This window comes from Trachymyrmex cornetzi, unplaced genomic scaffold, assembly GCF_001594075.2.
Source record: "Trachymyrmex cornetzi isolate Tcor2-1 unplaced genomic scaffold, Tcor1.1 scaffold5, whole genome shotgun sequence".
In the NCBI taxonomy this organism is placed as follows: domain Eukaryota; kingdom Metazoa; phylum Arthropoda; class Insecta; order Hymenoptera; family Formicidae; genus Trachymyrmex; species Trachymyrmex cornetzi.
In genome coordinates, this window is record NW_017299806.1 from 973,752 (window position 1) to 986,859 (window position 13,108).

Below are 13,108 nucleotides of genomic sequence, written 5' to 3' on the forward strand. Positions count from 1 at the left end.
TCTTGATGGGGGGGGGGGGGGGGGGAGTTAAAATTATCATAATTTTTAATCTATAAATTAGAACCGGCTTTTTATTTTTGATTTTGTAGTTACGCTTCCTTCAAACTCCAATTTTGCAACCAACTTTTTTTTCCAATTACATGTCGATAGTTTCGTACATACAAGCTCGTCATATTCTTCCGTTTTTCCTCGAAACTATTTCAGCAGAGAATGGTTATTTTCCGCCCTATTTGGCCCCTCGTTTTCTCCCCTTAGAAACCATTGTAAAGAACGACTAGCCCCAGGCTAAGCGTCATTTTAAAGCGAGTCGGCCGGCCAGTTAGCTGGTAAATACGTGAATGCGGCATGAGTTCAGGAATCTCCCGCGTCGTTCATCCTTTATGAAAATAACGGTCATACACGAATATAATGGGATGACCTGCGGAAGTGAAAATACGTTGTATTGTCGGAACTATACGTGTGCGCAGCGTATTTTATTGTAAAACTCGATAACAAAGTTTAAGAGAACAAAATTATTATTGAACAAGAGCACGGAAAAGTTTTATAATGATGATAGAGAAACGGCATTCTAATTTCCATAGTTGCGAGAGCAAAAAGGTAGAGAAAAGTACGCTTGAAATAAGAAATTTAAGGTAGTCGCATTATTATACTGTTGTACGTAATTTTTAGCTCTCTCTTGCTTTTCCGCCCTTTATTCTTTTTCTATTAATATCCACGGATATTAATAAAGAACTGTGACGTTGCTTATTAATTCTGAAAGACTTTTAATTTAGAAATTTTTTAATTTAATAATCAAGCATCACAAATAGATCGAATTATCCAGAAGCTCGGCAAAGAATCAGTTGCATATAGTTTGTTATCTTTCACAGCACATGAATGACATTAATTATCTGGTTGTTCCTTACGAGCGAGAATTTTCTTATCTCTTATGGACAGGACAGTTTTTTCTTCGTCGCGTGTCATAACCGGCAACAAAGTTTTCTTAAACGAAAAACGTCGCAATAGCTTGACGTTTTGAAAGATCTTCGCTTATTATCTCGCGTTATATTCCTTTTTAGACTTCGGACTCGTAATTAGCTTGTCCTTCTGACGTAAAATAGCGCTGTTGATTCTCTACTACCTCCGAGGACAAAGTGGAATTAAAAAAAAAATTGGGTCACTGTAGATAAGACACCACTTTACAATCCTTTCCCCTGTATCTAAGAAAATGGCTTGAAGAGCTCCGCCATTATTTGCGTCAGCGACGATTATTTCGAGAGCAGATACAGGAACTCCAATGTGAAGAACAAGGAAAAGGGGTTTAATAAAATGGTAAGTAAATGAGGCTCTAGATATCAGTTCGTCGAGGGAATTCAAGAATTCTTATTTCACTTCTCTGAAACAGTAAGTATTATATGTTGTTTAATCTCACGTTGTTTTAGCTTAATTATACAAACCGCAAACCTGATCATTACGTAAAAAATACTATTATTCATGAAGCGGAGAAAAAGCGTGATGTATTGTACATGAATTTACATCAGATTCTTGTGAATAAATTTAAATAAATTAATCAACGATAATGATTTCTCGAGTTAATGTTATTCGTTACATTGGTTACATTCAAAATGTAAGATGTGTACTTTAACTATATCTGATATTGCGTTTATCTATTACCGATGTTATAATATTCATGAGGTCTTTTTTATGGCTGCATTAGATCGCATTAGAATTTTCTTTCTCGTTCTCGCCAGATATTGAACATATACTTATCTCACTTTAAGCTTCAAAAGTGGTACTGGTTCAGTCACAGAAAACAGACTTATAATTACAAAAATTTATATAGATAAATGATGCGCATTCGAGTAAATTACTTTAAAGTATTATCACAAAAATGAATTATGCACAAGCCAAGACATGAAAGGAAATGCTAATTACTGTAATTGTAGATAGAACAGGTGCTTTGAAAGAGTATAAGAAACGTAAAATAGGTATATAAGAATCGTAAAACAGGCTGTAAAATTAATTTATTTATCCGTTTTAACGTATCTATTTCGTAAGTACGTTAGTAGAATTCCATTAGTCGTACACTCTTCGTATAATTAGGAGAAATCTTCTTACAGCCTGCATTCCTACTTAGATCTAAGTGCGAATGCAATATATATAAGAAGATTTTGTTCGCAACATGAATCATTTTGAGTTAATTTTGAATCTTCTGCATATATTTGGCATACAATATTTTTGACAATTCCATCCAAGTCAGAACAACACACACGTTGCAAATTTAAATTATCAGTAACTCTACTCTCCTTTATATTTTATTCGCTTATAACTTACGTGTTTATTTTCATTAATTATCATCACGTATTATTATTACCTACACATTACTGGTTATATTGAAGCTGTGAATATTTCTTGCAACTCTGTATTTTTTTTTTTAAATACTTGCAATTATAATCTTGACGGTTCTTTTCTTTCCTTATTTCTTACTATTTTCTTATTTTTTTCTGCATTTTCTATCATACTGTTCAATTTTTATATATTATATTAACTTTTTGCAAGCAATATATTAAATGCAATATATTAAAGCAATATACCAAATTTTTGGTTTTTATAACGTCTCGGCTTTTATAAATCGATATGTTTTCAAAATTTCTTCCGCATTCATTACACGTGATTTGTCATATCATATAAATAAGTGCAACCGTAAACTGATTTTCCATTTAGGATATTTTCAGTCTAAATAATAATTTTTTATATTAGTATCTTTGTTTTATTGACGAATCACTTACAAATAAACTATATTAGATAATATAAAATGTAAAAATTCATATTTTTTTCTATCTTCTCGTGAGAACGTATGTATAAATTAGGATTAGTTATGTTCTTTATCTAATTGATCGTAAGTGTAAAAACAACAGTGATACGTGATGTCCTAATAGCGAATTCTTCTTCAGATCGGTAATAAAAGCAAAGTCATCATTACCAAATTGAAACGGCGTAAGAGAATATAAAATGGACTGTAAAAAGATATTCGCGTGAAAATAATGAGATAGTCATGTACAGTGAGTACAAAAAGTATTCGTACAGAGAAAATCTTTTTTAAAAAAACTTTATTTTTAAAAATTAAATATTATCCAGCGAGAAATGAGTCATCGAATTGATATCGATACGATGATTTCAACACTAATTTGACGTCGATTCGATATTTAATTGATGATCGTTTCTTGCTTGGGTAATTAACAATTTATTCATAAAGTATAAAATAGACTGTATGTCTTAAAATTATATATATCAAAAAGATGTATATTAATTATGGAAAATATATCATCTGAAAAATAAGCGAAAATTAAAAGTTCCATTATTTGGATGCTCAAAAAGTATTCTTACAGTCGAGAAATTTAGCTTATAATATCAGAAATACATGCGAAGCTCATTTGTATATGTTAGAACAAAATGTATTCATTGTATAAAATTGCTAATTAATGCTTATTTTCTACAAATATATGTTTATTTTCTATTAGGATCTTAAGTCGTGTTCAATATGGCCGTCTCAATGAGGATAAGGGGCCGCGCACAATAAAAGGAATAGGGAACAGAGAACAGAAAACAAGAATTTCAACCTATCAGAAATCATGTATTGTGGAATACACATGTGTATTATATAGGTTGAAATTCTTATTCTCTGTTCTCTGTTCCCTGTTCCTTTTATTGTGCGGAGCTCCTTATCTTTATTGAGGCGGCCATATTGGACACGACTTAAGATCCCAATAACTAATCCTTTTTTTATAAAAAAATGTCCTTGTACGAATACTTTTTGCTCTCACTGTATATGTGTACTTGTCTTAGCGCTGAGATACTACCGTGTCACCTAAAATACGTTCTTTTATCTAATAGGTCATAAGTATAAAAGCAACAGTATTATTAGTGATATGTGAAGATGTTCCAATCGCGAATAGTTCTCCAAATCGGTAATAAAAGCATCATTACTAAATTGAAACAACGTAAGAGAATATAAAATGGACTATAAAATATATGTCCCCGTGAAAATAATGAGATAGTCATGTATATGTGTATATAGGGTGTTTCTTAAGTATTAGTATATCTCTTACATCTAATATTTAAATTGATTTTAAGATTATTTTACAAAGAAAAATTTATTTGAGTATATGATCTCAAAAGTCTCATTCTAAGAGATGTCCAAAATTCTATAAAATTATTACTTCTTTCTTGCTGTTTTGTAAATGATTTAAATATAATTTGCACTCTATAAAAAAAATAAGTAATAAATTCTTAAATATTTTCAGAAAGTTCATATATATAATTCAAAGTTTTGTGATATACGTTTAGGCACAATTTTCCTTTGATGAAATAAAAATTGTTGATGATGTAATGGATGATATGGATATTATAAAATCTATGATTAATAAAACAGAATACCAAGAAAATGCCTTTTATATTGGATTTTGGTGAAGTCATAAAAAAACATGAGGAATGGCTTGTCAAGCTACCCGGAGTTATTCCATACTTTGGAATTTAAATACTTCATTTTTACATTTTCAATAATGCAAATTCTTAATACTATTAACTTGATTTTCTATCTTAACAATTAAAGCTATTTAATTTGGATCTAACCGTAATTAAAGTTCTGGCAGCTTTAAATGCCTGTTTCGATTGTGCATTCGCAGTAAATCCTTAAATCTTTCTTTAGTTATTTGATATAAATATTTTAAAATAATTGCGAATCTTCCTTCTAATAGCAAGAAATAAAACAAGTAATGCAATACGGAGTGCAAGGTGATCGGATTATTTTTGTGCATTCGATCAAATATTCGTTTCACATAGAATATGCTAGGAAAGTGGGCGTCGAATAAATAACGGTCGATGGTGAAAGTGAGCTATTCAAGATCAAGGAATCTTCCTTGAAGCTAAGTAAGTAAAATATACTGATTCCATATATTTAGCAATTTATCGGATATTTTCGTGCCACATACGTATACGCTGCGATTCGAAATTCACGCTGGTAGTATTCGGAGAAAAATTCGGCACCGAGCCGGACGAGGAAACCGTGCATTTGATACAGCTCACGAAAGATCTTAGTCTGAATTTGCACGGCTTTAGCTTCCATGTCGGTAGTCCATGTGAGAAGTTCGAGGCTTACGCCAGAGGGATCGCATTGTGCAAACAATTAATTACTGTTTCCAAGGCAATCGGGTACGACAAGGTGCATTTGATCGACGTCGGTGGTGGATTTCCGGGTGAGAGAGGAACAGATATTGACAAGGTATATAGAACTTAATCTCCGATAATTACCATCTTTCTTTCATTAGAAGAGTTTAGTTAGTGTAAATCTTTAGTTAGCATAAATTATGAGATATAAAACATTATTCCTATATAAATATAAAAAATCAGTTAAAATAATGGGGGGGGGGGGGGATGATAATAAAAAATCAACTTTAGATTTGCAAAGGACTTTTAAGAATAAGTAAAACCTTAAAACATATTTCTCTAATTAATAGAGGAAAAGGTGGTAATGTGGACTCTATTTTGTTTTTTGTATAATCTTTTATGTCTGAATCATATTTTAGTCATTATATCGAAAACGATAATTTATTAATCTGTTATAAGTGTAATATAGGACAAATTTTTAAAATGACTAAAACAGTTTACAAAATGGAAAAAATTATTTAAATGAAAAGAGACACTATGATGTGATTAGCTGAACATGTGGTGAAGTATTCCTTCCCGCTATATTTTTACAGAATCTGAATTCTTCAGGTCTATTTGAACTTCCTACGAAGTCCAAATAGCTTGAATTCACAGAAAATTTTGAAATTGAAATATTATCAGATTCAGAAGTTTCTTTTCATATACTCTCCTAGTAATATTCTTGATCCTGCTCTCTTGAATGTTTACTACGAGTATATCTTCTCCGCTTCGAATATCTCATTTTCGGTTTTTCTTATTTAAAATGATTATCACAAAGATTTTTAACGAAAAATAACGCTCTGCAATATTTTTCGTTAAAACCCCCAGGGTTCGTATCATTTTTATAAAAGCCAATATAGAAACATCGAAAAAATTTACATTTAATTATGTTGTAGCAAAAACACACAATTATTCAAAAGAAATAAATAATATAATAAAGGGCTACGAACCACTCTAGATCTTAAGTAAGAAAAAAAACTTTTAATAAACAATTAGACCATATACAACGGACGACGTTTCGATCTCTATTGGAGGAAGGGGGGGGGGGGGGAGTCTCAATGTTAAATTTAAAAAGTACTAGTAATCTCGCTCAACGCTCACAATTAATTAATCATATAAAACGCGCATTGAAACCCATAAAATACTCACACATACAATTATTCAAGCTTATTTATTATCTTCTCAAAATAAAAGAATAGCATCTTAAAAATTAATTTAGAATATAAACTTGGTATTTACAAACTTTAAACCATCTTAACCCTTACCGTACACTGAGAAAAAAATATAGTCAATTTTAATAAATATTTAGTTCAATACTGCCAACTAAATATTTACTTACCGTATAAATAAATATTTGTTCAGTAAAAAAAAAAGATTGTTAAATCAAATTAATAATTCTTGTATCAAATAAATATATCTTTATATTTAATAAATATTTAGTTGGCAGTATTCAACTAAATATTTATTAAAATTGACTATATTTTTTTTCAGTGTACTAATATGGGTAACTAGTGACCGATCGATTCCTGTTCGTGCAAGTTTCTTTGAGTCTGTCGGTAATTATAAATTATACTACATTTTATTATTTTCCAAAATAAAGAGTCAATATTTATTCTAGAAAGTTGAAAGTATGTTGGTGAATTTTTAGCGATTTTTTTTATTATTTTAGAGAGGTGAAAAAACGAAGAGATTTGAAGTGACCCTTGATGGTATGGATGAGGCACCAAATTGTAGATGATACGATAAGGGTTAAAATTGATATTGGAAATCATACGATAAAACTTTGATATATGTCATAATAGATAAACATCAATTGCCAAAAAAAGCGATATTGCGTCAGTCGTGTCGGTAATTGTTTCACAACTTTGCTGACTAAGAACAAATTAAAAGTCTTTCTGCAAGAAGTTAATTATAACGGAATTTTAACTTTAATTAAACTCATATGTACATATATGTGGTCAGTAATGCTTTTTCACTTGAGCGTTTGTATGTACGAACACAATATTGTTACTTGCAGATTATATTGCAATTATTTATAAAATATACACATATTTAAACACTTAATATTAATTTAATATTGATAATCGTGTGTCTCTGCCTAAAACGCAGCTAATTTTAAGCAGAAAGATATTATTGACCATATGTGGTCAACAGGAATCGACGTTTTCTTTGTATGGTAATTCTTCCAGTTCGCCAATATCATTAATGATGCAATCAAGTCGATCCTAAGATAAACTTTATCAGTAAGCCTGGAAGATATTACGTAACTTCCGAACTTCACATTAACCTCGTATTTGCATTCTAAGAGAATCGTTCCGAAGAATGGAAAAATGATGAGAATGTATTATATAAATTGCAGGGTATTCAATTCCTTCTTCGACGAAATGATGGGCTTTCAGTCTAGGCGCCTACAATTACTTTCTGAGGTAATCTTACGTTTTGCATTATTTGCGCGTACATAAACGATTTTTAATAAGAAGTAATTATTACTCTATCATCGCAGTCAGCAAATGAAGAGAAATTTCTTTCAAGTATGTGGAGACCGACCGCCGACTCGTATTGATTTAATTGTTAAAAATATAATGTTGCCTGAGCTTCAGATAGACGAATAGTTAATTTGGGGGGGGGGGGGATTGTGATTTTAATTATCAGGAAGAGTCAATGGTTAATGTTGATAAAAATAATGAAATATAGAAAATTCTTAATAATGTTATTGTTTTTTTTTCATACGATATCTATAGCTTGTATATATTAAATTGTTAATATTTTCAAGAAAGATTTTAAAGCGCAAATTGACGCGGAGTAAAAGTCTATTTTCTAAAATCAACGGTATAACTCGATCAGTAATGTGACTCAACGGAGTAATTGAATGAATTCTTAATATAATTCAAAGCTGTCCTAAAAATGAGATTAAGTATATTATAGATTTAATTCTAGTTTAATATAAACATAACTCGTATTTATAAACGCATCATCGCTAACCGAAGTTTAGAATCGCAAAGAATCGAATAAATTATTAATTATATTAATAATTATATAATTTTTAGTATTTTATCAATCAGTTTTGCAACAAAAGTATATTAATTAGAAAATTAAATAAAATATATATTTACTTAAAAAAGTAATCTTGCAGTTACAGCAAAAATTATCTAAGTACGAAAAATAGCTAAAATAGATAAATTTCTTAAAATAGATAAATTCAATTCGCAAGTACTACGATACTGGATATGTATTGCATCTAATCATATAGATGAAAGAGATAGAATTTAGATTTGTGCTATAAATTCTACGCGTATGATACGTAATTTTCTATCAGATACAATTGCTATAATTCTAAAGCTATAATTCTAGTTGAAGTAGCAAAATATTTTTTTACGTGTTATATTCTAAACTTAAATAAATTATATTATTTATTAAAACTCTTAATTATGTATTATAATTTTTATTTAGAGATAAAATTTAAAGTTTCTTTAAGAGTACCAAAGAACATTAAACTAATAACTTTAAAAATATTAATGTTCTTGATTGTGAAAGAATACATCGATGTTAATCTCGTTCGTCAGCGAATATATACTATCATCTGATTTCCTTTAACAATTTCCTTGAAAATATGACATTTTTTATAAACATGAAACAAAGAAACATATGAAGAAATATCAATAACATTTGCTTATAAGATTTCTATATGTCAGCAAAAGAGCTAATTATTACTGTAATCGGCAACACGTTTGATACCGTAGTCGCTTTATTTCGAAAATTTGGAATTTGTTTGAATTTGGAAAAAACGTATAACATCAGCTGTGCTTGGTTTTGCAAATCGGAAGCATCCGTAATTATTCCATTATTGTTTACGGAATTCAGTGAACACAGGATAGAATGATTACGGATGCCTCCGATTTGCAAAACCGAACGCAGCTAATAAAAGGTGGGAATTTCGCTTCTTCAGTGCTAGTCAGTCGCCAGTTCCATTGCACGCATCTACTTTCGGTCGCTTCATACGTCAATTATTTTCTGTGTTTGCGGATCGTATTTGAACTATACAAAATATATGTAACGTAAGTACATATATATACGTATATATTAAAATAAAATAAAATAAGTATATTTTTTAACATTAATTTTAAATATACTATGCGTTTATATAAACCATAAGGTTTAGTGATTCTTTGTAATTTTTTATTTGTACTTAGAATGTGGATGAGAAGTCATCATCGTTTAAACATTTATAACGTTTATACGAATTTTATTTAAAAGTAACGTACAAATATTGAATCTGTTGAAAGAATTGGAAACAAATTTCGTAACTTTGCAAAGTGCAAAATGCTGAAGAATTGCGCTTGATCAAAGTAATAAAAAGAATTTTTTCAGTAATATGTGAAATAGATTAGGAAAGAAAAAAATACGATGTTTTGTCGTTAGATTTTGTTGTTAGTTTTTGGACAGTAAATGTCAATTATCGTATTAAAATCTGTTATCAAATTTTAAACACAGTGTGAAAAGAACATAATTCTATGTTATAATCGAAATTTTTAACAGTTTATCGCGAATGTTGAATTTCATGACTTTAGAAAATGCAATAGTATGATAATAAATATAAAAGAAATACAATGACTCGATTCGAATAAATCAAAACATACAAAGTTGGACAACGAGCCAGATGTAAATACACATAAAACAATTTAACAATATTACATTACACACAAACGTTTTGACTCCGATCGAGTCATTTTCAATGTTAGGAAACAAATTTGAAATTACAAATAATAACATCGAAATAGATAAATCTTAACAAATAAAAACGTCTGAATATCTAATTATAAAAAATAGTCAAAATTACTGGTAAAGAAATTTGCCTCCATAAGTGATGTCAAAATTGCATAATCAAATCAGTCCAGATATAAAAAGTTCATCTTTGTATTATCGTGTCTATAAACAGTCAAACTAAAGTTAATATCAAGTCTTTGATGCCTATTATATAAAACATATACTTCTAAATACTTGTTATATAATGTAGTAGGTCCAAATATAAAAAGTTTCTTTATGTAAAAAAATCCACCAGTTCACATTGTTATTAAAAAATTGGAGCAATAATGCAGACAACTATGAGAGACTCTGACGATATCCAGCAGTGTAATGATTACAGACAAGCAGGAGATAAACATGAGAACAAGCAGGGAATGGAAAGTTACTTTTTAAAAGTAATAAGTTATAGTTACTCGTTACCGAGTAGAAAAAGTAACAAGTTACCGTTACTAGTTACCGATTTTTAAAAGTAACTCGTTACAGTTACCATTATTTGAGAAAGTAACTTTTAATTACTTTTCCGTTATGATTTTTTAAATCTACGACCGCCAATCACAGCGAAGGGGCTTTTCTACCGCTATGCACTGTAAAAAATTGTTGTGTAAAATTACAACTATTACAGTGGATAATTTTGAGACCCACTATAAGCTCGTTTATAAAAAGCCGTGACATTTTAATTTATTGCGTTCAATTTACACGAGCCTATTTTTCTATAATTGTTTCATTGTTATATTAATTATGACTAATAATTTTCGAGATGATATAGTCGAACGTAATTTATTAATAAACAATTAGTACCGACTCGATTTTAATAGCTAAATAAAGACAAATTATTTTAATCAAGAAATAATAAGTATTTGAATACATATCTTTTTCGCAGGAAAATCTTAAATTTTATTGTGCTTATATTAATTTCATCATGTCGCACTTGGATTTCGAAGATATAAATGTCGTCAATGATAGTGTAAATGACATTGATGTCATTAGAGATATAATTAAAACTGAAAAGCCAGAAGATGCCTTCTATGTCACGGATGTCGGTGACATTATTAAAAGACATCAAGAATGGATTAGCAAAATGCCCAAGGTTGTTCCACACTATGGTATTTGTCTGTAGCATTTGTCTGTTGCATTCTTTTTTCTATTTCTCTTCTATTGCTGTGTTATCTTCCGAAATGTATTGCAATAAAAATTATGGTCATTCTGTTTCTCAAATTTCAGCGATTAAATGTAATTCAAATTCGACAGTAATTAAAGTTTTGGCGGCTTTAAATGCCTTTTTTGATTGCGCGTCAAAGGTAAATATTCGCTTTTATCTCACAGAATATCTAAACTTCGCTGTTTATACAAGGTGCTCCTAAAGTGCTTGACTATGTTTCACTAATATATTCTGCCTAATCTGAATAAAGAAATAAAAGAATTGAAAAGATTAAATATCTTAGGGACACTCTGTATACGCCTTATATAAGCCTCGTATAAATTAATAAACCGTCTTGTATAACTCACAAGTTAATTAATGATGTTTCTAACAGCAAGAAATAGCACAAGTAATGCAGTATGACGTGCAAGGCGAACGGATAATTTTCGCGCATCCAAATAAATTGCCGTCTCATATAAAATACTCTAGAAACGTAGGCGTCGAACGGATGACGGTTGACAGCGAACTTGAGTTGACGAAAATTAAGGAATTATTCCCGGAAGCTAAGTAAGTAAGACTAATAGTAATATATCAATTTTCAACTAAGTAAGAGAAGCGCCAGTTAAGGGTCGACAGGAGAGACTATACAGAGACCTCTGGTTGAAGATGAATTTCTTTATACTAAAATTATAGCTAAAATATTACAAATGAATCGCATTTTAATTGAGATATTCGTAATCAGGAAAGGCTCCTGAAAGCTCGTACAGAGCGATTTTTTAGGGAAAAAGGCAAAATAAAAATTTATTCAGATATCTCATCCGATGTGTACTATAATGCGGTTAAGCACTACACAGTATATAATTTTATTATTAAAAAATTTTCAAGAATCGAAATTTGCAAAACCGGCTCTGTACGCCCCTTCGCAGCTTCATAAAAAAAGAAACTAAAAATATTTTATGACGTAATATTACTTCTTAGAGATAAAATATCAGCCTATACTGAATTTGGCTTAAATTTGATAATGCTAGGAGACAGTATGCGTGTAAAAATTGGACATAAAATCTCTTAAAAATGTTTCAAAACATATTTTTATGTGCTGATTTTGAACATATGTGTTATTTAGATATTTTTTTTAATTTGAGTCGAAATTATCCTTATCAGGGCACCTATCATGGAACAAGTCGGAATGGATTCCGATCGGAATTCATTCCGACATGTTCCATGATGGATGCCTAGGTCAAAGTTACCCTATTTTATCATAATATATAATAATGTATTATACAATTCTTTTCTTTGCTTCACTTTTTCTTGGTTTATAATTGCTCTATGGTTGCACAGGGTCGTGATACGCATACGTTGCGACTCTAAAAACTCGCCGATATTGTTTGGAGAGAAATTCGGTTGCGATCCATGCGAGGAAGCTGTGTATTTGATACAATGCGCGCGAGATCTCGGCTTGAACTTATATGGCTTTAGCTTTCACGTTGGTACTCCATGTTTAGAGCTAGACGCCTACCACAGAGGAATCGAAATATGCAAGCAGTTAATCGCAGTCGCTAAATCAATCGGATGCAGCAACGTAAAGTTGATTGATATCGGCGGTGGATTCTCAAGCATCAGCGGAGAAGAGTTTGACGACGTACGTAAAAATAAAAATAATCTTTTTTTATTTATTCAAACTTTCTTGATGATTTTGTTCTAAATTTTTTGCCGATAGTGCCGGTTAATACGTAATATATATATATATATGTATGTATATATAATGTATCTCTCATCATTACTTTATTATTACTTTTTTACTTTATCGTAGGGTAAACTCGGGTATGATGGCCATAGTTTTTTAAAATGCAAAAAACATACATTTATTCTTGTTACTTTTTAACAATATTCGGGATATTGCTTTCAATGAAGCTTAAAGTAACAAATACTGTCGAAATTAAAGAGAAAATACTTAACAGAACTTTAATTTTATCAAAATATTAC

The 13,108-nt window shown here is 30.1% G+C and overlaps 1 protein-coding gene and 1 pseudogene across 2 annotated transcripts in view; both read left to right on the plus strand.

Moving 5' to 3' along the window:
• The window catches only part of LOC108765521 (ornithine decarboxylase 2-like), an 81,745-nt pseudogene extending 73,922 nt beyond the window's left edge, over window positions 1–7,823 (plus strand).
• Window positions 7,824–9,222: 1,399 nt separating this feature from the next.
• The window catches only part of LOC108765560 (ornithine decarboxylase 2), a 5,237-nt gene continuing 1,351 nt past the window's right edge, over window positions 9,223–13,108 (plus strand). For both annotated transcript variants that reach the window (XM_018514327.1, XM_018514326.1), the window contains exons 1-5: window positions 9,223–9,239; window positions 10,868–11,090; window positions 11,209–11,285; window positions 11,520–11,692; window positions 12,464–12,764. In XM_018514327.1, coding sequence (XP_018369829.1) covers window positions 10,907–11,090; window positions 11,209–11,285; window positions 11,520–11,692; window positions 12,464–12,764 — 735 coding nt within the window. In that variant the 5' untranslated portion in view covers window positions 9,223–9,239; window positions 10,868–10,906. The remainder of the gene's footprint in view (window positions 9,240–10,867; window positions 11,091–11,208; window positions 11,286–11,519; window positions 11,693–12,463; window positions 12,765–13,108) is intronic.